At 45.7% G+C, this 24313-nt stretch overlaps 2 protein-coding genes across 4 annotated transcripts in view; both read left to right on the top strand.

Annotated features, from left to right (window-relative positions):
- Positions 1-5153, top strand: part of SP1 (Sp1 transcription factor) — a 51294-nt gene extending 46141 nt beyond the window's left edge. Inside the window, exon 6 of the mRNA XM_045073387.1 lies at positions 468-5153. Coding sequence (XP_044929322.1) covers positions 468-781 — 314 coding nt within the window. The 3' untranslated portion in view covers positions 782-5153. The remainder of the gene's footprint in view (positions 1-467) is intronic.
- A 5668-nt stretch (positions 5154-10821) lies between these two features.
- AMHR2 (anti-Mullerian hormone receptor type 2) lies at positions 10822-19088 on the top strand. 3 transcript variants are annotated; one of them, XR_006604663.1, is made up of 10 exons: positions 10822-12335; positions 12582-12773; positions 13039-13110; positions 13297-13427; positions 13542-13772; positions 15120-15234; positions 15371-15543; positions 15797-15954; positions 16111-16247; positions 16947-17086. XR_006604663.1 is itself a non-coding variant. In XM_013046952.2 (10 exons), the coding sequence occupies exons 1-10, from the start codon at positions 11987-11989 to the stop codon at positions 17154-17156; spliced, it is 1758 nt and encodes a 585-aa protein (XP_012902406.1). In that variant the 5' UTR covers positions 10822-11986; the 3' UTR covers positions 17157-19088. The 3 variants fall into 3 exon arrangements, 2 of the variants coding, with proteins under 2 accessions (XP_012902406.1, XP_044929117.1); XM_013046952.2 differs by having other exon boundaries at positions 15797-15944; positions 16947-19088; XM_045073182.1 differs by lacking the exon at positions 16947-17086 and having other exon boundaries at positions 16111-16275.
- Positions 19089-24313: the final 5225 nt, after the last annotated feature.

The following is a 24313-nucleotide window of genomic DNA, read 5'->3' as shown; positions in this document are numbered from 1 at the left end:
CATGACCTGAGCCAAAGGCAGAGGCCTAACCCTCTGAGCCACCCAGGCACTCCTCTTTTTTTTTTCTTTTCTTTTTCTTTTTTTTTTTTTTAAGTTTTATTTGACAGATCACAAGTAGGCAGAGAGACAGGCAGAGAGAGGGGGAAGCAGGCTCCCTGCTGAATAGAGAGCCTGATGTGGGGCTCGATCCCAGGACCCTGAGATCATGACCTGAGCTGAAGGTAGAGGCTTAACCCACTGAGCCACCCAGGCGCTCCTAGTCCTTCCTTTCTGAGTAATCTTTGAGCTTTACTTATTTTTCTCCCGCCACAAAGAAAAAGATACTCAATAGATTTTTCTTGTTTTTATCACCTTCTAAGAGTGCCTGATATTCTGTTTAATGTAGTTTGAAAGCAGTGAATTGAACAAGTAAGTACCCTGCTTCCTAAGATGTCCGTTTCTTATCTTCTTTCTCTTCTTTTACTAAGGTGAGAAGAAATTTGCCTGCCCTGAGTGTCCCAAGCGCTTCATGAGGAGTGACCACCTGTCAAAGCATATCAAGACCCACCAGAATAAGAAGGGAGGCCCGGGTGTATCCCTGAGCGTGGGCACTTTGCCCCTGGACAGTGGGGCAGGTTCAGAAGGCAGCGGCACTGCCACCCCTTCAGCCCTTATTACCACCAATATGGTAGCCATGGAGGCCATCTGTCCAGAGGGTATTGCCCGTCTTGCCAACAGTGGCATCAACGTCATGCAGGTGGCGGATCTGCAGTCCATTAATATCAGTGGCAATGGCTTCTGAGATGAGGCACCCAGGGCCAGAGACGTATGGGCCATACCCATCAACCCTGGGATGCAAGGTAGCATGGGTCCAAGAGACATGTGGGAGAGAGAGCCATGAGGCATTAAAATGCATGGTGGTGGGAAGAATTGGGGGAGGGATACAAGAGAAGAGATGGGGTCTTGGCACCCACCTATATCATCAGTACCTCCTTAAAGTGGGAAACATTAGTGAAAATTCTGTTGGTGCCACCCTTTGATGAGCATTTTTTTGACCCCAACCAGTTTCTTAGTCTTCTTACCCCAGCCTCCCCTTCCTGCGTTTCCCTTCTCAGCTCCCCCATGATGGATCCCCCCCCTTTCCTAAAGCCATCATGCCTTGATAAATATATATGATCATTGAAATACTTTTTAACAAAAAACAGATTCTATATTATATATATATTATATATATATATATAAAAAAGATATATAGAGATGCATTTGCAGGGGTTGGCTGGGAGGAGGAAGGAGACCATTCTGTGACCAAAATACCTTGGTCATTTTTTTATATTGCCTTATTTCCCTATGGCTGAGCCTTGTTGTGACACATCAAGCTTTTCTATAGATGTTGTCTTGGCTTCCCACCAGATTAAGCATTCATATGCTCTGCTTTTAGTTTATATATACATACATAATGTTTTTCCTTCCTTAATTTTGTCTTTTTATTTGGGATCAGCTTCTTGCACTCCTTTCTTGACTCAACCTTTCTGTCTCCCTTTCTCTCACCTGATCACTTTATGTTTTGGTTTTGGTAATGATCCCTGGATGAGGCACTTCTGTCAGTCTTTTAAGGTCCTTGGTCCCAGCAGCGGAATGGAGAGCCTTGAAGCCCAGGCTGATGCTTGAGGTAGCTGTGGAGAGAGTGTTCAAAATACTACTGACGCAGGCACCCTCTTGGCGCTGGAGAGTTCAAGGCATCTCTCCTTATTAGCTGCTCTGAGCATCAAGAGTCTTTCTATGGAGTTGTACAAGAGACCCTTTAAAGGTTATAATCTGGGATCAGTTTGTATAAACTGTCACAAAGTGGTCAAGAAACAGGTAGGGGCTTTCAGTAGGAAAATGTTGTGCCCAGAAGTGGAAGTGACTCAGAGTGGTCCAGTTCAGGAGTTAGTGAAGTATTTGGACTTTTGTACAGCTGTCTTCCAAAGTAGCTCTAAGCTTTTTATGGGTTTTTTGAGGTCACATTCTGAAAGGAAATGCACTTCCTCTTTTGAACATCCCCCGTAGTTTCTTTTTCATGTTATTAAGGAGCATCAGCCAATGAATCTGTTCCGGGTTTCCATTCTGCAAAACTCCAGAGCATGCACAAGTGGCAAGGCAGTGGTTCTCTGATCTTTTCCCTTAACTCTTCCTTGGGTGGTTCCTAAGGGAAAAGGAAGCACATGATCATGGGAATGATAGCCCAGAACAAAAAAAAATATCTTGTCTTACCACTGTGGTTTATAGGAGAGATCAGGAGACACCATCCTGCTTTCTCCATGGCCTGATTCCTGAAGAGACTGATCCAAAAATTATAGCGGCAGGGAACTCTTAGTGCATTTGGCACTGAGATTTAAATGCAACCAGAGTTGTCCTCAAGGCCCAGCCATTAAAACGTTGCCTCTCTTGACCTTCTGGTATCTTGTCGGAGAGCTTTTCACTGTGAGGAAGTATGGAAATGGCTGTGTGTATGTGTGTAATCTGTTAGGTTGGGGATAGGTTTTCTGTTAGCCTATACTAAAAGAGACCTGCAATAAAAAATTGCCCTGATCTGATAGAAAATGAAGTGTTTGTGTATGACTGTGTGTGAATGTGTGTTTGTGCCTGTATATATCTACACACAGATGAGAAATTATATTTGAAATTGTTGGAAAATCAAATTCAGCTCAAAAATGCCTTTCAGGCCCATTACCTAGAAATCTGTCTTAAAACCTGGGTATGTTCCTGAGGTCATTTCTTTGCTTATGCTAAATTAGTAATAATTAATGATGGGGGATATTCAACTGCACTTTTGAAGAAAAAACTATTTTTGTGTTTGAAAGTGAAACCAACATCCAGATCTATACCAGAGTCCTAGTTTCTTTATAAATCTTTTTACCTTGATTACAAATAGATGATGCTATGATTCTACTATATATTTTATATCAAATCTATCCAAATTAGGGTCTGGGTAATTTTGTGTTGTTTAACTTGAAATATAATTACTGTTGATACTCTAAACAGTAGTTCGCTCCATTTGGTCCTTTCTCTGCAGACTTAATGCACTCAGGAACTATTGCAAGGAACTTTCCCCAGATCAAATTCTGTTAACACTGCAGTAAAAGTCATCCATGTCCAGCCACTTATCACACACCCTTTATTCCCACTGAAAGGCAGAACTCAGAACCTGTTATTTTATGTCTATAATCATGTACATAGGCATCTTTTGGAGGAAAGGGGCAGGATAACTCACCAGAGTGTGCAGAATTTTGCTAGAGCATTTCAAGGAATGGAATCTTCCCCAGTATGAAATTAATTTGATACAAACTAGCTTAATGATGCTGAGGACTACAGGTGTTTAGAAGGTTATTTGATGATTTTCTCTGGGATGGAATGCTGGTTTACCCTCAACCCCGTTCACGAGCATTGCTGTAAGTGAATTCATAGTCCGTTCTTTCCATTTACCTACCCTCTTTCCTTATCTCCAAGGAAGCTCCAGATCCAGTATCTTGTTTGCACCCAAACTGAAGCAGCTTCTGCTCTTGTCTCCCAGCAGCAGTGAGCCGCTCAGTCTTTTCCACAGGGAGTTAGGAACCAACATTCCTTGAGTCATGAGCTTATTGATGAAAATCCCTTTCCCTGAACATTTTGGCCAGCAGAAATTAATGTAACTGACAGGCATATTGATTCTAAAGTTTTCTTCATGAGTTGCTTTTTTATTTAAAAATTTTAAATGACCAAACCTTTGGGGCAGGGGATGCCCAGAGGAGTGGTAAAATTAAAACCCTGATTCCCTTGTCCATTCAGGTTGCCCACATACATTCATCTGTGTACCATTTGACTGTCTCACTTTTAAACCAGAGCAGTAACAACCCACACCATCTTCCTTCAGGGACCTCCCAGCTAGCACCCTGTTTGTGGGTGCTGTGCAGAATGCAATTTAATGGTTATTTCTCAGCCTGATTCAGAATAAACAGAACCCTTGATCTAGAAAGTATAGACTGAAGTGTGGGGTAAAGATTATGATTGGGGGAGGGTTAGAGACAAAAGCTGTAAATTACTATGGCTGATTGATTTATTTCTACTATATACATATATATATATATTTTTTGCTTTTGTATATCCTATATAGGAAACTAAGCATTGTATTTTTTTAACAAATCTGAGAAAGCACTATGAACTGCAGATGTTTGACTTTCAGAATATATTTTGTATTGTTAATATCTTCACATTGTGTGAATACTGGAAGCTGCAGATCTTTGCTAGGACGCAATAAATTTATATACTTTTTGAGGGGTTCCTCGGGGGGGGTGTTAATCAGGCCCCTGTTATGCTTTGGGGGAGTCCTGGTGCTACTTACTTAGACTTTTCATTCAATTGTAAGTACCCTGATGCCTTTTGGACCTCAGGATCAGAGCAAACAACTTTTAAGATCCTGGTACCAAGGAAATGCGGATAGTCTAGCTGCCTCAAGTAAGGGGCTCTTAGCATAGCTCTCCTTCCCCCTCTTCAAAGCTGGGTAGCCTCTCGGGGTGGAGAAGAGAAATGTGAAATCTCAGAGTTTCATCTCCCTTAAAAGAGAGCCAGTAAGTTATATGCAAGGATGAAAGGTGGCAGCAGTGGTTTTGGGGAAAGGGAGGAGGATATGGCACTCTTCCAGTCCCGGAAAACATTGCTTTTGGAACTTCTGATAAAACATGGGCAGGTTATTACTTTTGTTTGGGAGCCTGTGTTCTCTCTGGTGCCTCTCTTGGCTCTCCTCCTGGGATACAGACCTCTTCTGGGAGGATGAGCAGACCAGCTTTGAGGTTGACCTGTTTCTTTTCTTTGTCTGCCTTCCCTAAACACCAGCCCACAGGAGGACATTAAGCAGCCTTAAGCTTAAATTCCTACTCCCTCTTCCCAATTTGGCTCACTTCCCTTAGAGTAAGGGCTAGGAGGGGATAAAAAAGGGGAGTCCCTGGCTTCATTCCTCTCCTAGGTCTTTTCCAGTTTGATTTCCCCAAATCTAGAAAGATTTCCTCTGCCACGTTCATTTGAGAGAAATGAGTACATTGTCTTGTTTTCCTTTTTCCTTATCAAACAGCCCCAGCCTGCCTTCTCCCTTTTAAGTGGGAAGAGGTGTGGTGATCTGTTCCTCAACTCCCTTCAGTATCCAAAAAAAAAAAAAAAGGCATAACAAATGGGGTTAAGCTGGGGCTGCAAGTAGTGAGGACTCTGTTGATACCTCTCCTGGGATGTGTGTTTTCCTCTATCTCACCTTCAGGAATTACACTGTGCCTTCTCCACAAAGGGACATGGGCTTTGTCTACCCAGCCCTCCACTTTCCCAGCAACTGCTCTTGAACAGCGTGGACAAGGGCAGGCCTTCACCTTTTTCTCCCAGTGGCATCCCATAGCCCTTACCTTAGGGGAAGATGGGAGAAATATGCTGAGATTGACCTGAGGAGACCCTTTGTACACACACCAATGGCAGCTGCCCCAGAGCCTGCTTCCTCTTAACCCAGTCTGTCATCCTCTGGGAGGGACGGGCAGCGCTCCAGTCTCTGGTGCCTAAACAGGTTTATTTCTCTTTCTCAACACTGGCGATAACCAGTCTCCATACCACTGTGGCCTTTTTAAACCTCTTAATAGTCTCATGCTGTGTTTGTTGTTGATTCCAATCCAATTATCACCAGGGCTGTGTGGGGAAATACTTTTAAATGCTCTCTCATCGTTCTTGCTCTTTTTTCTGCCAACCCCCCCCCCATCTTGTGTATGTATGATGCTAATCTCTTGTCTTTAAGTTTCTTCTGCTCTTTTGTATCTTCCTTTCTTGTCTCTCCCCCTACCTTTTGTCTCTGGGTATTTTGGGGCTTTTTTTTTTTTTTTTTTTTTTTTGGCCTTTTTGTACAAAGATTAGTTTCAATGTAGTCTGTAGCTCCTTTGTAAACCAATTAAAAAAGTTTTTTTAATAAAAAGCCATGTCTCTGGTGTGTTGACAGGGTGGGAATGGGGAGAATATGGTTATAGCTTCATATACTGTACCCAACAGAGGTTTCCAGGTATATGGTTGTGCTACCATACATGTTAATCAGTGCAATTATCCTATACTTAACTCCCAGGCAAACAATTTCATGACCAGATCAGTGTGCAATGAGGACATAGAAATGTGGAGGACCAAAAGGAACAGGGCAGGCCCAACCTCTTAAAAAAAAATTATAAGTTATAGTTTGGAATGCTTTTAGATTTAAAGAAAAGCTACAAAGATGGTGCAGAGAGATTCCATATACTATCTTTACTCAATTTTTTCCATTTTAACATACTATTGGGGTATGTTGTCAAATCTCCAAAACAGACGCTGGTATAGTACATTAACCACCAGGCTCTGTGTTTCACCAGTTTTCCACTGATGTCCTTCCATTCCAGGATCCATTCTGGGATGCTACATTGCATTTCATTGATATGCCTCCCCAGACTCCTCTGGTCTGTGACAATTTCTTAGCCTTTTCTTATTTTTCATGACCTTGACAGTCTGGGAGTATTGACCAAGTATATTGTAGAATATCCCCCAATCTGAATTTGTCTGATGTTTCCCTCATTCTGAGACTGAGCTTCCAGGTTTCTGGAAAAAATACCACACAGGTGAAATGGTGTGAAATGCCTTTCTCTTTACATCCTCTTGGATGCCACATGACATCACCAGTGCTAACCATCACCCTAGTTAAGGTAGAGTGTTTGCCAGCTTTCACCACTGTGTTTCCCTATTCTTGGGAAGCAAGTCAGTAAGTCTAGTACACCTTTAATGGAGTTGGTGGGAATTAAGTTTCCCTTCCTAAGGGAAGTAAGTAACTATATGGAGTATTTGTAATTCTCTGAGGAAACTGTCTCTTCTCCCTCCATTAATTTATTTTAGTATATACTCATGTGTTTTATATTTAGATTGTACATTATTTTCATTGCTCAAATCACCCCAGCTTTGGGCACTGGGAGCCCTTTCAGGTTGGCTCCTGTGTCTCTGATATATCTATATCCTTTTCCTTTTTTGAGCACTTTTCAAAGAATTTTCCAATACACAAGATGATTCAGACTTCCCTTGTATTTTCTCAGCACAGAATCAGCCATTTCTCCAAGGAGCCTTAGTTCTTTTTATTGGAGAATGATATTCAAAAACTAAGATCTGGTCCTGACATATTACATTCAGTTAATACCAGCCTGTGTCTAACATGATCAAATCTGGATTATGGCCCCATCTGAAACTGAAATTGAAGTTACTTTGACAGTCTTTCCAATTTTCCATCAGCCTATGGCTTCACTTCCCTCCCTACCTGTCCAAGAATCCTTAGTCACTCCTTTATACTGTGGCTACCAGCATCCCCAACTACTTTGCTCATTTGACTCCCTTTGCTTTTCAATCACTTAGCCATGGGTGAACTCAGCCATCTGATTTCCTGTTTAGCCATTAGCAATGTATCATTTTAACATTTGACTTTATTGGGGGAGTATTTTTTTTTTTTGTTTGAGGTTTGGGTTTTGGGGCTTTTTTTTGGGGGGGGGTGTTGTAGCCCTAAAGGGGCCTTTAATGGCAGTATCATCTAGTCATTCAGTAAACATTTATTGGGCCCTTGTCCTAGGTACTGAGCTAGGTTGAGGATAAAAAGTAAGGCAGCTCCTGCCACCACATACTTCATGGTCTGGTGAGTGAGAGATCATTAATTGTAGGTTTCCCAGTCCTGACCCCACTTTGTAACAGATGCTTTACTTCCTATTTCATGGAGAGAACGTAAGCATGAATTTCCTCAAACTTCCCTCTCTTATAAGCAACCATATACTTACCAATACCAATTTACCTCCTTATCTTTTCTTGGGAGAGAAAGTTTGCCTTTGCAAGGTCAGCCTACTACCTGTGCTCTTAACCTCATTTCCTCGTTTTGATAGTATTTTCCCCTTCCATCTTCAGTTTCTCCTGGGTTCCCTTTCGTCATCCTATAAGCATGTTAAAATTCTCCCCCTGTCCCTCTGCTTCCACTTCAAGCTTCAGCTCCAGTTCTTTTCATTTCCAAAGTTAGTCAAAGTAGTTGATTAATTTTTCTCTTCTTTTAATGAGCCCCTCAGGCCACTTTGTTCAGCACCTATCATGTACAAAATTGTTTCTTACGGACATCAGCAATCTGGTTGCCAGCTCTGGCGGTCTTGCAGTCATTTGCCTCTTAGACCTCTTGCAACCATGTGCATCTTAGAGCTTTGTTCCCTTGGAGTGTAAGACTGATTGTCCTGATTCTCCTTCATAGTCACGTCTTCCTCTGTCCCTTAAATGTTGGTGTCCCTGTCTTGTGTCTTTACCCTTACTCTAACTTTCAACCCCTTAAACGAGTTGGATCCACTCTTTAGGTATCCCAAATTTTAAGCCCTGCCTTTTCTCTCAACCTGACAGACTGCTTACAGGACATTTTTATCTGATGTCCCACAGATAATTCAAAATCAACATGTAAGAAGGGGAAAGGATTCTTTGTGTTCCTCATCTCACTTAACAGTAGTAATACTGTTACTTGATCATTTATACTTGAAACCTCAGAACCATCTTTTTTTTTTTAAGATTTTTATTTATTCATTTGATAGACAGACAGAGATCACAAGTAGGCAGAAGGCAGGCAGAGAGAGAGGGGGAAGCAGGCTCCCTGCCGAGCAGAGAGCCCAATGCGGGGCTTGATCCCAGGACCCTGAGATCATGACCCGAGCTGAAGGCAGAGGCTTAAACCACCGAGCCACCCAGGCGCCCCTCAGAACCATCTTTTAATTCTCACTTTGAAATACCCACATTTAAAAATAAAATCTTGGGGGGCACCTGGGTGGCTCAGTAGGTTAAAGCCTCTGCCTTTGGCTCAGGTCATGATCCCAGGGTCCTGGGATCGAGCCCCACATCAGGCTCTCTGCTCAGCGGGGAGCCTGCTTCCCCCTCTCTCTCTACCTGCCTCTCTGCCTACTTGTGACACCTCCCTCTCTCTCTGTCAAATAAATAAATATCTTTTTAAAAAAATAAAATAAAATAAAATCTTGGGATGCCTGGGTGGCTCAGTTGGTTAAGATGCTGCCTTTGGCTCAGGTTATGATCCCAGGGTCCTGGGATCGAGTCCCACATCGGGCTCCTTGCTGGCAGAGAGCCTGCTTCTCTCTCTGCCTCTGCCTGCCTCTCTGCCTGCTTGTGTTCTCCCGCTCTCTCTCTCTCTGACAAATAAATCAATAAAATCTTTAAAAATAAATAAATAAAATCTTAAAATAAATACCCACATTCATTTGATTACCAATCCTGTCAATACTTACAGTACAATATATCTCAACTTTTTCCTTTTTTATTTCCACTGTCCTAGTACTCACCATAGCTATGGCTCAGATCTCATCATCTCCCTACTTCTAGTCTCCCCAAACCCTAGTCATCCATCTTCCACATTGCCACTAAACCCCTCCCTAAAATCTTTTGCTTTCAGGAAAAGTCTAGTCTCCTTGATAAAGACCTGAAAACCTTTCCAATCTGGTCCCAGTCTTTTCTTTCTCAGAAAAGACAGGCTGAGACTTAATATTTTCTGAGTTGAATGAATAAACAACTCATCTTAGCCCTGTAGACAGGGGCGGTCAAAGGTAACTTACTGGGCCACTGCAGACTTCAATCAGGATCCTGATGAAGAAAGATCTTTGTGTATGTGGAATCCAGGGAGACTGTTTCAATGCTGAGGTCCTTTCTCAGGACCTTCCTAATCCCTCAGCATTCAAATTATTACCCCTTCTATCACCACCTCACTCCATAAACCTGCCTGGGATGTTTCTGTCTTTGAGAGGAGTCATCATCCAAGATTTTGGGTGAGGAGGCGGCCTTCCTGCCTCATCCTTATTTTGTTCCCCTCTGGAGGAGGTAGTCTCCTAAAACACTCCAGACACAAGAAGCTATTTGACCTTCAAGTCCCCACCTGCTCTCCAGCCCCCCAAACTTATCTGATCTGGGAGCAGGAAAATAGCTGTAACGAAGTCCAACATTCCATCTCACTGGCAGGGTTCTGCAGACTCCCAGAAGGTCCCGGGGAGGGGTGGGCAGCTGTCCATCTGCCTCTGGCCCTGGTCATTCCTCCGGTTGCTCCTTCACAACTACCAGAGCTTTTACTCTCTCCTTTGTTTCTGCAGGCTTCCCAGGAGAACGGCTCCAGAATTAGAGAGTTAATACCTGTACCCTCAATCCTGGTCTAAGCCAGACTATTCCCAGAAAGGGTTTCTAGGCAACCACCAGGGGGACAGAAGGCTAGGAGAATGGAACCCATCCCCTCTGACTCAGATTCTCAAGGGAGCCAGCTGCTCCCAGGTATGGAAATGATTACCTATTAATGTAAGTCTTACCCTGGAGAAGAGTCTGGTGCAGTTAGACTCCTGTCTCCCATTACAGCACAAGTTATAAACTTATTCCATCTCTGTGCGGACATTCACGCTGCACACCCTGGGCTCTGCCTTCACATTATACTATCCCCGCCGCTTAATAAATACCGGAGATGGACTGTGGACATCAGTTATCAGAGGAGGCTGAAGCACCCTGAGTTTCTCCTATGTCTGCTGACCTCTGGTGGCGGTAGTTTGAACTGTTTCCTCCCTTTCTAGTTCATAGCCGGCTGGCAGGTAATGATGTATATTTTCTCAACAATCTAAATTCTAACATTCAATTATTGTATCAAATGGAAATTTTTTAAAAGATTTTATTTATTTATCAGATATAGAGAACACAAGCAGGGGAGCAGCAGGCAGAGGGAGAAGCAGGCTCCCCACCAAGGAGGGAGCCCAATGCGGGACTCCATCCAAGGACCAAGATCATGACCTGACCTGAAAGCAGACACTTAACCAACTGAGCCACCCAGGCATCCCTGGAAATATTTTTTATTGCTGAGTTTTTTGTTTGTTTGCAGGCATCATAGACTAATGTGAAGAGTAGGGCCTGGGCTTGGAATCAGACTTACCTAGGCTCAAATCCTAGCTCTGCTATTTCCTAGCAGATTGACCTTGGGCAAGTTACCTAAGCTCAACTTTCTTACCTGTACAGTGAAAATAATAATAAATAGCTCAATGGGAGAATAACATGAGATGATTGTAAAATGCATAGCCCTAGCTATGCCCTAGCACAGAGGTGCTCAACAGAAGTATTGTGGGTTTTGGGTTTGATTTTGTTTTGTTTTTACCTTCTCTGTTTTTTTTCAGTATTTGACACAATATGATTTTTCAAATTTTGGTAACATAAAATTTTACCATTATACCCATTTCCAATGTGACTTTTTTAAACTCTGAGAAATTTTATATAACTTTTTTCTGATTCTGAAAAATCAGAAACTGAGGTCAACTTTAGTCTGTGAAGCCTCTCTTTGCCCAGAGAGCTGCACATCTGAGCCCTGAAAAGAAGGGATCTTGGGCACAGTTGAATCCCTCAGTTGACCTCACTCTGGTTTCCAGCCTAGAAGGGCTGACAGGATCCAGCACTTTCTTCCAGGGTCAGCAAAGGGCAGAGGCCTGAAGTTAGGCATCACAGGGTTCTCAGCGGGGCCTCTAAGACCCCCTCCTCCCACTTTGCAGAGGAAGGAGGCGGCTGTGGAGAAGAGGATATGAGCTCGGTTCTCTGCTCCTCCCTCTCCTTGCTTTTCCCCACACCCATCTTCTCCCCCACAGCAGCCATCTCCCCCACAAAGACTGGAAAGAGGGAGGAGGGCAGGATTGGGCACTGAGGGATCAGAAGTCCCACAGCGCCCTATATCTGAAGGAAGCTCTGGCCAGGGCAGCTGTGCTGGTTCATGCTCACTGCCTCATGCTGCTTGTCCCCTCCAGCATGATGCTGGGGACTCTGGGCCTTTGCATACTATTTCCCACATCTGTGCGAGGTAAGTGTCGGGAGTGGGGGGTTTTTCACTCACCCACTGAGGGAAAGGGGGACTTGAAGCAGCAGCCACCCCTCTGGAAGAGTGAGTGGGGTGGGTGAGTGAGGGCAAAAAGTAGAGCCATGTGTCCCCATGGTGAGGTCAGGTTCCAGACCTCTGCTGACCCTGTTTCCTCTTATGGCATTACCACGCTGGCCCTGGGATATGAAACATGTTTTGTCTCTCCTTTTGGCTGCTGCTTTTGCCCCTGCATTCACTCCTATTTTGAACCTTCCCCTCTCCCCACCCTGGGCCACAGCACTCCCAAGCAGGCGGACCTGTGTGTTCTTTGAGGCCCCTGGAGTGCGGGGAAGCACAAAGACACTGGGGAAGCTGCTAGATGCAGGACCAGGGCCCCCCAGGGTTATCCGCTGCCTCTACAGCCGCTGCTGTTTTGGGATCTGGAACCTGACCCAAGGCCGGGCACAGGTGGAGATGCAAGGTGAATGGCAAAGTATACAGCAGGTGGAAGCTAGGGTGGGAGTCAGGTACATCCTGGGGTGGGGGTGACGGCGGCGGGAGAGGAGAAGAAATGGAATATGCAGAGGGAAAGAAAAGCCCGAATGAGATGGAGGGGATGCCTCTGATAGAGAAGGGGGTTATCCTCTGTTCCCAGACTCTGTTATGCTCGCTCGCCCTCTCTCTCTCTCTCTCCCTCTCTCTCCTCTTCTAATCCCACCCCAATCAGGATGCCGAGACAGTGATGAGCCAGACTGTGAGTCCCCGCACTGTGACCTGAGCCCCCGAGCCCACCCCAGCCCCAGGTCCACCCTCTTCACCTGCTCGTGCGTCACTGACTTCTGCAATGCCAATTATAGTCATCTGCCTCCTCCAGGGAGCCCTGGGACTCCTGGCTCCCAGGGTCGCCCCACCGTCCCAGGTAGCCAATCAGTGTGCTGGGGCCTGTTAGGGGCTGGGGCCCAGGTTAGGGTGAGAGATAGAACCAGGGCCAGTCTCACTCTACCCCCATCCCAAGTTTTCTTCCTCCTGGCCTTGAGAAGTTGGTTGCCCTGGTGACTGGGAGATAAGGGGCTTGTGACCAAGGTGGGGGTGGGTTCAGAAGCAAGTTCTCGTAGGAGGGGGAAAGGAGTGGAGTGGATTTGGGGCAGGGTTCATCCAGGCTGCATTCTTGCTTTAATGTCTAGGCGAGTCCATCTGGATGGCGCTGGTGCTGCTGGGACTATTCCTGTTCCTCCTGCTGGGCAGCAGCATCCTGGGTACTAATCTACTTCATCCATCCCTTGTTACCCCTGGTCACTGCCCCAAAGCTCTTGGCCCTTTCCAGCGTCCCCTGATCCCATGGTTCTAAGATCTCTACAGCCTGAGCCCATTACCTCCCACAAAGCCCCTTTCTCAGTCTCCATGCCTGTGTGCCCTGACCCAAGGGCTCTTTTCTGCCCCAGCCCTGCTACAGCGAAAGTCCTGCAGAGTGCAGGGTGGGTCAGCGCCAGAGCCAGAGCCAGAGCCAGAGCCGGAATCAGGCAGGGACTGGAGTGCTGAGCTGCCCGAGCTGCCTGAGCTGTGTTTCTCTCAGGTGCCCGGGGAGTGGTGGGGGCAGGTCCTCTGGTCCCTCCTGGAGGGTGTGCTGGGGAGGAAGCCTGGTCCTGATGCAAGCTGAGGCTCGCACCCAGCACCGTGTTTCCACCAGGTCATCTGGGAAGGAGGTCATTCAGTGGTGTGGGCTGGGCAGCTGCAAGGCAAACTGGTAGCCATCAAGGCCTTCTCCCGGAGGGCTGTGGCCCAGTTCCAAGCCGAGAGAGCGTTGTATGAGCTGCCAGGCCTACAGCACGACCACGTTGTCCGCTTTATCACCGCCAGCAGAGGGGGCCCTGGGCGCCCGCCCTGTGGGCCCCTACTGGTACTGGAACTGCACCCGAAGGTAAGGACAGAGGGGCGTCTGTGTGTCTGTGCCTGTCTGTGTATGGGGGTGCTGGGCTGGGGGACAGCAGGGGCCTGTTTGCGCTTATTCTTCTGCTTCAGATTTCCTCTTCTCTAGAACATGAAAAATGATTTTTTTTGTTTTCTTGTTTTTTTTAATTAGTCAAGAAATACTTGCTAATGTTTTTTACTCATGAAACATAGAGAAAGAGAAATCAGAGCCACTCATATTCCCAACCTTAAGGAAAACCAATGTTAAAGAAATATCTCAAGGCACAGCCCTCCAAAGCCATTTACACACTCGTCCAATGAGTACTTATGAACTTTATGAACCGTATGCCTAACCTCTTGGGCTAAGACAAACAGCCTCGTCCCCGCCTTTGTAGATTTGAGAGAGGAGTGGGGGAGACAGTAGCGAATCAGGTAAACACAAAAATAAGAGTCAAATGTCAAGTGTGCTAAGTGCTGAGAGAGGAGGTACTGTGAGAGAACAAGGGGATGTGCCTGGAGGGAATCATCATGAACTGGAAGGACGAGGAGGACAAGGTAGGCAGGGACCAGGCTGCCTCGTCCCTACGGACCGTCTAAGGACTAGGGACTTTATTAGCCCCTGCAGTCCTCTCCCTCTGAAATCCTGAATTCAGAGAAGTCCGCTCTTTGACCATGTGCCTTAATGCCTAGCTCAACAACGTCTGCTTTCCTAAGTTGGTTGGTTGGTTGGTTGGTTGGTTGAACCTCCCTGGCACACTGAAGTCATGTTTTTGGAATGAGGGACACAAATGCTCCTTCCCTTCCCGGTTTCCCACTTGCTCCCCTCCTTTCACTCTCCTCCCCAGAGGCTCTTGGAGGAGGGGGCGCCTAACACCGCAGGCCAGGTGGTTCCCGGGGAATACCACTCCTGAGCTCACCCTGTCTCTTCCGCTTCTGTTGGTGTCTCGGGTCCCTAGGCCGGATAAGGTGGTGACTCGTGAGTGACCCTAGAGTCAGACTGCTGGGGTTCCAGCTCTACTTGCTTCTCACCAAGTGACTTCCAGCAAGTTTACTTCATTTTCTTTCAAGCTCCTCGTCTATCAGAGGAGTGACAGGCCCCTGTCTCCTAGGGTTGTGAGGATTGCAGGAGGCCTGGCACAGTAAGCACTCAGACACTTAACTAGGGCTACTGGTTTCCTGTCAGTCTGACAGAGGCACGTTCTCATTCCTCCCCTGCCTCTTGTCTCAGCCTGGATGGATCCGCATGTCCATCTGCTGGGAGAGGCAGGGGGGAGGTCTGTAGACTGATCTCTGCTGCCCGGGGCAGATCAGCCACCTCCAGCTTATGTGTCCTCCTTTTCTCTCTGCTGTTCCCCAGGGTTCTCTGTGCCACTACTTGACCCAGCACACCAGTGACTGGGGAAGTTCCATGCGGATGGCACTGTCTCTGGCGCAGGGCCTGGCATTCCTCCATGAGGAGCGCTGGCAGGATGGTGGGTGAGCTGGAAGGAGGAAGCCATGGAATCAGGAGCCACACCGCTGTGCTTCTGATTCTCCCTTAGCTTGGAGGGGAAGAAGTGGGAGAAAGGAAGAGGACCCATGCCCCTTCAACCTTGGCTTCTCTCACAGGCCAATATAAACCAGGGATCGCCCACCGAGATCTGAGTAGCCAGAATGTGCTCATTCGGGAGGATGGGTCATGTGCCATTGGAGACCTGGGCCTCGCCTTGGTGCTCCCTGGCCTCTCCCAGCCTCCCACCTGGGCCCCTACTCAACCCCGAGGCCCCGCTGCCATCATGGAGGTGAGTACTCTGGATGACGGTGAGGCCCGGGATGACGGCAGTGTTGCTGATGAAGGCACGCTCTTTGCTGGGGCAATGGAACAGCAGTACTTCTGACGTTTAGGACATTGCTGACTCTAGCTGGGGGTGATGAGGGAGCCCACCGAACCTCACCTAGGTTCTAGAACGTCATCAGGGGGATACTGCATGGACCTGTGTTGTGGCAAGGCTTGCCAGGGAGATGACTCTTGGCCCTCCACGTCTTTCTCTCCAGGCTGGCACCCAGAGGTACATGGCGCCAGAGCTCTTGGACAAGACTCTGGACCTACAGGACTGGGGCACGGCCCTCCGACAAGCCGATGTGTACTCTCTGGCTCTGCTCCTCTGGGAGATCCTGAGCCGCTGCCCAGATCTGTGGCCGGGTGAGGATGGGTATGACCGTTCCCCCTTTTCCCCCCATAACTAACCCACCCATTCTAGATGCACCTACCTCCTGATGCAGGAAGTTCTGCCCTTCTCCCTCTTGGACTTTCCATGAGGAGGCACCCCAGGACTAGTTGACATCTAGCCCTATGTGCCTTTCCTCAGACAGCAGACCACCACCCTTCCAGCTGGCCTATGAGGCAGAACTGGGTAGCACTCCCAGTACCTGTGAGCTGTGGACCTTGGCGGTAGAGGAGAGAAGGCGGCCCTGTGTCCCACCCACCTGGCATGGCTTCACCACAGTAAGAACCCATGCTAGTGGGCTGGGGACCTGGAGAGTGTGGACCAGCCCATCTGCTCCTCTCTCCTCTCATCTATCCCCACTCCTGTCTCCTGTTCAGCTGGAGCTGGGCAGATTTGCTCTATACCTTGGCTCATCCCTTCTGCCATAAGTCTCACAGCCCATTCCTGAAACAGACACCTTCCTCCTGCTCACACTTGCCTGGTCTGTCTCTCTTCCTCTCCACCATCGGTTAGCCCTCTTTCTCAGTCCCCCTCCTCCAGGAAGGCCTCCTTAGCTTTGCTTCTGCCTGAGCTCTGCTCCCAAGATGGCTCCTCTCCTGGTACAATGGAGCCCAACGTTCAATCCAGTAATTCCTTGCCCTATCCCACACGTTCGTGTTTCCACCATGACCCACTAAAAGCCAGTCCTGGGTGTAAAGGGTTAAAAAGGTGGCCAAACAGTGAAATTTCAGGGTCTGTATAATTAGTTTCCTAGCAGGAAGCCCCTTTCCCTGCTACCTGATCTGTAATTTCCACGGCACAAGTATCTGTGGAGTTAACCATTGTTGGCCTAAGACCCTGGTCACCTGAAAGGAAGAGGAGTAATTTCCCATCAGCACGTGAAGTCATTAACCTGAATTAGCTCCTCAGAGGAAAATGTGAACCCTCTGAGGGCCACTGAGGATCCCAGGATTAAGCCTGCTTCCTGTTCTTCCCAGGACCCTGGTGGCCTAAGAGAGCTGCTGGAGGACTGTTGGGATGCGGACCCAGAAGCAAGGCTGACAGCAGCGTGTGTCCAACAGCGTCTGGCCGCCCTGGCCTATCCTCAGGAGGCCCGCCCCTTCCCAGAGAGCTGTGCCCAAGGCAGCCCACCTCTCTGCCCAGAAGACTGCCTCTCAGGCCCTCCCCATGGCCATCCCCCCTTGTAGGCCTCAGTAGAACGGCTGCTACTTCAGCCTCCAGCAAGGCCTTTGTTCCGGGGGTCCTCCCACACTGTGTCTCACCTGTAAATGTGCAGCTTATGTATAATCTCTGTACGTGCAAACATAAATCTGGTGCGCCGATGCCTGACTGCTGTGCCTCACCAGGGCCTTTCCAACCTGCCGGTAGCCTAGATCCTTCTGTGGGTGTCCAGTATAGGGCAGTCCCGATTGGGGCCTGAGGGGTGGGTGTGCATAGGAAAGAGATAAAGTCAGCTTTATCTCCCTGTCCTTGGGCCTTCCTGTCTTCCAGGGATCCTGGGCTCCTCCTGTCTCTCCTTTTCCTTCACTATCACAAGCCTACTTTTGGTGGGATCACGTGGCGGTCCTTGGGGAAAGATGAACTCGCCGGTCTGTAGCCGCCCAGAGACGCACAACTCCCCTTGCTGATGGCCTTCCCCGGGGTCCTGAGGCTTGAGCAGGAAGGCCTCACAGAGCACACAGGAAACTTGCTGTTCAGTGAGCAGTTTTCCAGGACAGGCAGGGTCAGTAGGTGGAGTGTTGCATGGTGGGGGAGGAAACTGCAGGAACCTGGGGAGCAGAAGCGTAGGCTGTATTGAGGAGAGAGAGCGGAAGTTCTGCGGAAAACTGTAGGCAAGGCCTTGTGAACTCTACTGAGAAGTTCTTCCTTCATTTCTTTTTGTGTCTTCTCTATTGGCTTTTCTTTCCCAACCCAGGCCTTTCATACGCCCCACAGAGACATTTCATGCTGGGTGCCTGGTTTATAGCCCTCATTCAGTTTCTTTTCTTTTTCTTTTTCTAAAGAGTTTTTTGTTTGTTTGTTATTAATTTAAGTAATCTCTATACCCAAAATGGGACTTGAACTCCTGACCTCAAGATCGACTCTGACTGAGCTAGCCAGCTGTGCCCCCGCCACCCCGCCTACCCCCACAGTTTAATTTCTAACAGTGCTCTTGGGGTAGGTTACATTCTCTTTCTAGGTGTCTGGTTTCTCATTTGCTAAGTCAGGGGTTTGAGGCCTTCTGGTCTAACTCCAGTAGAGCAGTGGGAAGGCTTTGACTCCCCACAATCCTGGTCAGTGACCAACGAGCCTAGTGTCTTTGAGTAAGTTACTTAACCCTAGGAATCTGTTTTATCATGTATAAAATATGGGTAAAAACACCTACCCTGCTTGCAAAGTTGATTCGGGGTAAACAAGAAATGGTGACAGGTCTTGTGCAGCCCCTGGCCTCAGTGGACACTTCTGTAAATGGTAGCAGTTGTGTCTGAACATTGAGATGATCTCTCACCCCTTTCCATGTTAGTTGTTCCAGCATTAACCTCTGCAGAGCCTGTCTGCTCTCAAGCCGTGAGGCTTCACTGTCCTTCAGCACTCTAATCCTCGATAAGACATCATCTTTTGGAATAGGCAGCCACCACCTGAGAAACTAAGCACATCGAAATCCAAGCTCCTGCCTCCCCCTCACCAATAGGGCTGCCTTCCCCTCTTCCCTGGCCCTCAAGTGCACCAAGTCTCTCTCTCTCTCTTTTTTGGCAATTTCTACACCCAAAATGGGGCTCAGAATCATGACCCTGGGATCAAGGGCTGCGTGCTCTTCTGACTTAGCCAGCCAGACACCCTGCACTCAGTTTCTCTTGGTCCTAGAGGAGCCCAACAAGGAAGGTGTTCTGTCTGCTCTGTGACCCTACCTCATTCCTCCCATCAATATCCAGTCGGTTCTCCAGTCCCACTAAGGTTGCATGGGTGGGGACTGCTCCTCTTCCTAGGCTGGCAGACCCCAACTATTATAATTGCCTCTTGGCCACCTATTTCCCCCCAGTCTTGGTTAAACACCAGGCTCTGAATATTCTTTATTATTTTTTAAAGATTGTATTTATTTATTTATTTATTTATTTATTTGAGAGAGAGCAAGCGTGAGAGAGAGATCATGAGAAGGGGACAGAGCGGGAAGGAGAAGCAGACTCCCCATGGAGCAGGGAGCCAGCCCAATGAGGGGCTCAATCCCAGGACCCTGGGATCATGACCTGAGCCGAGGCAGATACTTAATGACTGAGCCACACAGGTGCCCCAAATGATTTTGTTTTTTAAAAGATTTATTTATTTATTTATTTGACAGGGAGAGAGAGAGATCACAAGTAGGCAGAGAGGCAGGCAGAGAGAGGGGGAAGCAGGCTCCCTCTGAGCAGAAAGCCTGATTCGGGACTTGATCCCAGGACCCTGAGATCCTGGCTTGAGCCAAAGGCAGAGGCTTAACACACTGAGCCACCCAGGTGCCCCCCGAATGATTTGTTTAAAACAAAAATTAGATCATATCATTCCCACACTCAATACCTTTCAGAGACTTCCATTCACACTTAGAATAAAATCTGAACTCTTTCCCATGGCTTACAAGGATCTAGAAATACTTGCACCTACCTATACTTACCTTGATTCTTTTTTCTCCATAGCATATATACATTGCTGTCTGACACTTTATTGTATATTTATATTTTGCCTCTCCCAATATTACTTCAGAAAGGCAAGGATCTTTTTCTGTTGTTTTCACTTAATCCCCAGTGCTTAGAATAGTACCTAGCTGACTTGAGAAATACTTGCTAAATGAATGAATGACCGAAGTATGGTAAATATGGGGCGCCTGGGTGGCTCAATGGGTTAAAGCCTCTGTCTTCGGCTCGGGTCATGATCCCAGGGTCCTGGAATCGAGCCCCGCTTCGAGCTCTCTGCTCAGCAGGGGACCTGCTTCCTCCTCTCTCTCAGTCTCTCTCTCTCTGCCTACTTGTGATCTGTCTGTCAAATAAATAAAACCTTAAAAAAAAAAGTATGGTAAATAATTACTGACTTAATGAATAAGCTGAAATGAACTTTTAAAACATAGTTTAAGGGGCGCCTGGGTGGCTCAGTGGGTTAAGCCGCTGCCTTCGGCTCAGGTCATGATCTCAGGGTCCTGGGATAGAGTCCCGCATCGGGCTCTCTGCTCAGCGGGGAGCCTGCTTCCTCCTCTCTCTCTCTGCCTGCCTCTCTGCCTACTTGTGATTTCTCTCTGTCAAATAAATAAATAAAATCTTTAAAAAAAAATAAAATAAAATAAAACATAGTTTAAGGCTTTAAAAAATCTGAGTTTAGGGGCGCCTGAGTGGCTCAGTCGTTAACCATCTGCCTTTGGCTCAGGTCATGAGCTCCGAGTTCTATGATGGAGCCCCATGGCAGGCTCCCTGCTCAGCGGAGAGTCTGCTTCTCAATCTCCCTCTGCCTTAAAAAAAGGGCTCCTGGTTGGATCAGTGGGTTAAAGCTTACTCTGCCTTTGGCTCAGGTCATGCTCCCAGGATCCTGGAATCAAGCCCCGCATCAGGCTCTCTGCTCAGTGGGGAGACTGCTCCCCTCCCCCGGCCTCCCTCTCTGCCTACTTGTGATCTCTCTCTGTCAAATAAATAAATAAAATCTTAAAAGGAATAATCTGATTTTAAATCAGAGGAAGAATTTCCCAGCTAGCAGATAGGTGAAGATATACATGGAGGACATTGGTACCCTGTGAGGGTCCTGCAGAGAGGTTAAAATCATACTAGTCTGATAGTAATCGTTGATCATATTAATGAGAATCATGATATACTAGCACTTAATATGTGCTTATTATGTGACAGATATATGTTTATCTCATTTCAACCACCCTACAAGGTAGGTACCATTGCCACTATTTTATAGATGAGAGAACTGAATGATGGTCTAAGGGGTTTAACTAATTCAAGGTCACACAATAAGTGGCAAAGCCAGAATTTGGCTCTCGAAGCCGTCTGACTGTACAACCACCATGTTCTCTATTCCTCTTTGTTCATTCATTCATTTATTCATTCATGTAGTTATTCATTTAATAGCTTTTTCATTAATATCCTCCTATGTACCAGGCACCATGTGAAGCTCTAAGTGTTAATGAACACAGACCCTGCTCTCAAGAAGTCTAATTTAGAAAGCTGATACTAATCAAGTAATTATTGATTGATTCATGTATGATTATAAACTGAGACGGATATGGTAAAGGAAAGGCAAGATTCTACCACATGCTACAACATACAAATCTCACCTAAGTAGGGTGTCAAAAAGGTTTCCTGAAGAAGTAATTCTGACGGGGGTGGGGGGTTGGGTGAGCCTGGTGTTGGGTATTAAAGAGGGCACGTATTACATGGAGCACTGGGTGTGGTGCATAAACAATGAATTCTGGAACACTGAAAAGAAATAAAATTTTTTAAAAAGGAAGGAGAAAGAACAGAAAATATTCAGTTAAGTGAGAAAAAATAACAAATAAAAGAACATTTAATTTATACAGTAGAATTTGAAAAAAAAAAAAAAAGAAGTGATTCTGGAGCTGAGAGTTGATGAATGATCAGGAGTTAATTAGGCTAAGTGAAGAGAGATGGGGAACATTCCAGGCTGAAGGGAGTAAGGGCAAAGGCTCTCCTGCAAAAGGAACCAAGATCTGAAGGGATGAAAAAAGTTTAAGGGTTGGAGGGTAGAAAACTAGGAGTGAACAGTGTGAGAAGAGACCAGAGAGGTAGTAAGGCAAGACCACTGCAGGCTACAGTGACAAGATTTTGATTATTTCTTTACTGAATGCCTTTAGGGAAATAGACACTCATACACTGGGGCTGACGATGTAAATAAATATAACCTCTATAGAGAGTAATTTATCAATAACTACAAAAAGTAAAAATTTAAAGACATATATACAAGGTTATTTACTGCAACATTGTTTTTAATAGCACAAGATTGAAAACAATGCAAATATCCACTGACTGGTGGAATTGATTATGGTACATCATACAAAAGAGTAAAATGAAGTTGTGAAAAAGACAAAACACACTCTGTGTACTGATATGAAAATATCTCCAAGATGTACTAAGTGGGGGGGAAAGCTTCAAATTAAACTCTGCATAACTAGTTTTTATATTCTAAATGGGGGATATACATTTACATAGTATTTGCTTAATTGTAACGAAGAAACTGTGGAAACATATATAAGAAACTACAGGGGTGCATGGATTGTGGTAGACTATTGGTAGGTAGCTGAAGATAGATGTAAGAACAAGAGTGGGAGACTTTTCTCTTTATACCTCTTTATCCTTCCACATTTTGCAATCAAGTGAACATATTACCTTGTCGACAAAAATGAATACATATGTGTAAAAATAATTGTGATATTTGTCTTAAAGATAATGCAAAGCCAGTAAAGACACCATCTCACACCTACTAGGATGGCTGTACTGATAAAGACACAGTAACAAGTGTTGGGCCAGATGTGGAGAAACTGGAACCTTCATACATTGCTAGTGGGAACGTAAAATGATGTGGCTATTTTGGAAAAAATTCTGGCAGTTCCTGAAAAAGTGAAACACAGAGTTACTTGTATGACCCAGGGATTCCTCTGGAATTCAGAGCACTGTGCAACCATCACCATTGTGTTGGTATAACCAATAGGATTGAAAACATATGCTCACACAAAAATTTGTACATTAAAAAAAATCTTTTGATAAAAAAAATTTGTACATGAATTGTCATAGCAGCAATATTCATAATAGGCAAAAAGTAAAAACAATTAAAATGTCCATCATCCGATGAATGGATACAACAAGATGTGGCATATTCAATCAGCAGAATGTTATTTAGTACTTCCTTCATAAAAAGGAATGAGGCAGGGTGCCTGGATGGCTCATTGGGTTAAAGCCTCTGCCTTCAGCTCAGGTTATGATCCCAAGGTCCTGTGATCGAGCCCGCATCAGGCTCTATGCTCAGCAGGGAGCCTGTTTCCACGTGTGTGTCTCTCTCTCTGCCTGCCTCTATGCCTACTTGTGATCTCTTCCTGTCAAATAAATAAATAAAATAAAGGAATGAAGCACTCTTTCATAGGACAACATGGATGAACCTAGAAAAGATTATGCTAAGGGAAGAAGGCAGTTGCAAAAGACCACATATTGTACAATTTTCCATTTATATGAAATGTCAAGAATAGACAAATTTATAGACAGAATGTTGATTAATGCTTACTTAGAGCTTGAGGGGGTGGGTCGAGGAGAAAAAGGGAGGGGAATGAGGATTGCCCATTTGAAGGCTAATGGGCATGGCATTTTTTTTAGGGGGCACAAAAATATTCTAAAATTAGATAATGGTGATGGTTGCACAGTGCTCTTAATATGTTGAAAACTATTGAAAGGCACACTTTATTTTTTTTTTAAGATTTTATTTATTTATTTGACAGAGAGAGATCACAAGTAGGCAGAGAGGCAGGCAAACAGAGAGCCGGGGAAACAGGCTCCCTGCTGAGCAGAGAGCCCAATGCGGGACTCGATTCCAGGACCCTAAGATCATGACCCGAGCAGCGGCTTAACCCACTGAGCCATCCAGGCGCCCTGAAATGTACACTTTAAATGGGTGGAATGTATGGTATATGAATAATTTCTCATTAAGACTGCTTTAAAAAAGAGCAATAGTTTGGGGCACCTGAGTGGCTCAGTGGGTTAAAGCCTCTGTCTTCAGCTCAGGTCATGATCTCAGGGTCCTGGGATTGAGCCCCACATCCGGGTCTCTGATCAGCGGGGAGCCTGCTTCCCTGTCTCTCTCTGCCTGGCTCTCTGCCTACTTGTGATCTCTGTCTGTCAAATAAATAAATCTTTACATTAAAAAAAAGAGCAATAGTTTGAAATACTTAACTTCTAAAAGGCATTATGCCCATACAGACATATCAATAATTTATTTCAAACCCAATCTTCCCAAAAAGAAATAGTGTAGATATAAATTACCCTAGAGCTTAAGAAAACATGGGAAATAATTCATCTCAAATATTTAGCACAAAGCTGATAGGAAAGTACATCAAAATATACTATGGTTATATAAGATATTACCATTGGGGGATGCTTGGTAAAAGGTAAATACATGGGAATTTTTGTTTTTTTGCAAATTCTCATGAGTCTAAAAATTATTTCAAAATAAAAAATATTTTAAAAATCTGTCAAAGTCCTTAATTCAAGATGATAAACTCACTATAAAATTTATCTTCTTCGTATTTTTTTGTATTCCACAATTTTGGGATATATTTTCATTATGGGTTAGTTCAAAGTATTTAATTTCCATCATCGTTTATTCTTTGACCCAGAGTTAT

This window comes from Mustela putorius, unplaced genomic scaffold, assembly GCF_011764305.1.
Source record: "Mustela putorius furo isolate JIRA1106 unplaced genomic scaffold, ASM1176430v1.1 tig00537227_pilon_pilon_pilon, whole genome shotgun sequence".
Lineage (NCBI taxonomy): Eukaryota > Metazoa > Chordata > Mammalia > Carnivora > Mustelidae > Mustela > Mustela putorius.
Note: the sequence above shows the minus strand (reverse complement) of the source record. Positions and strands in the feature narration are given on the sequence as shown.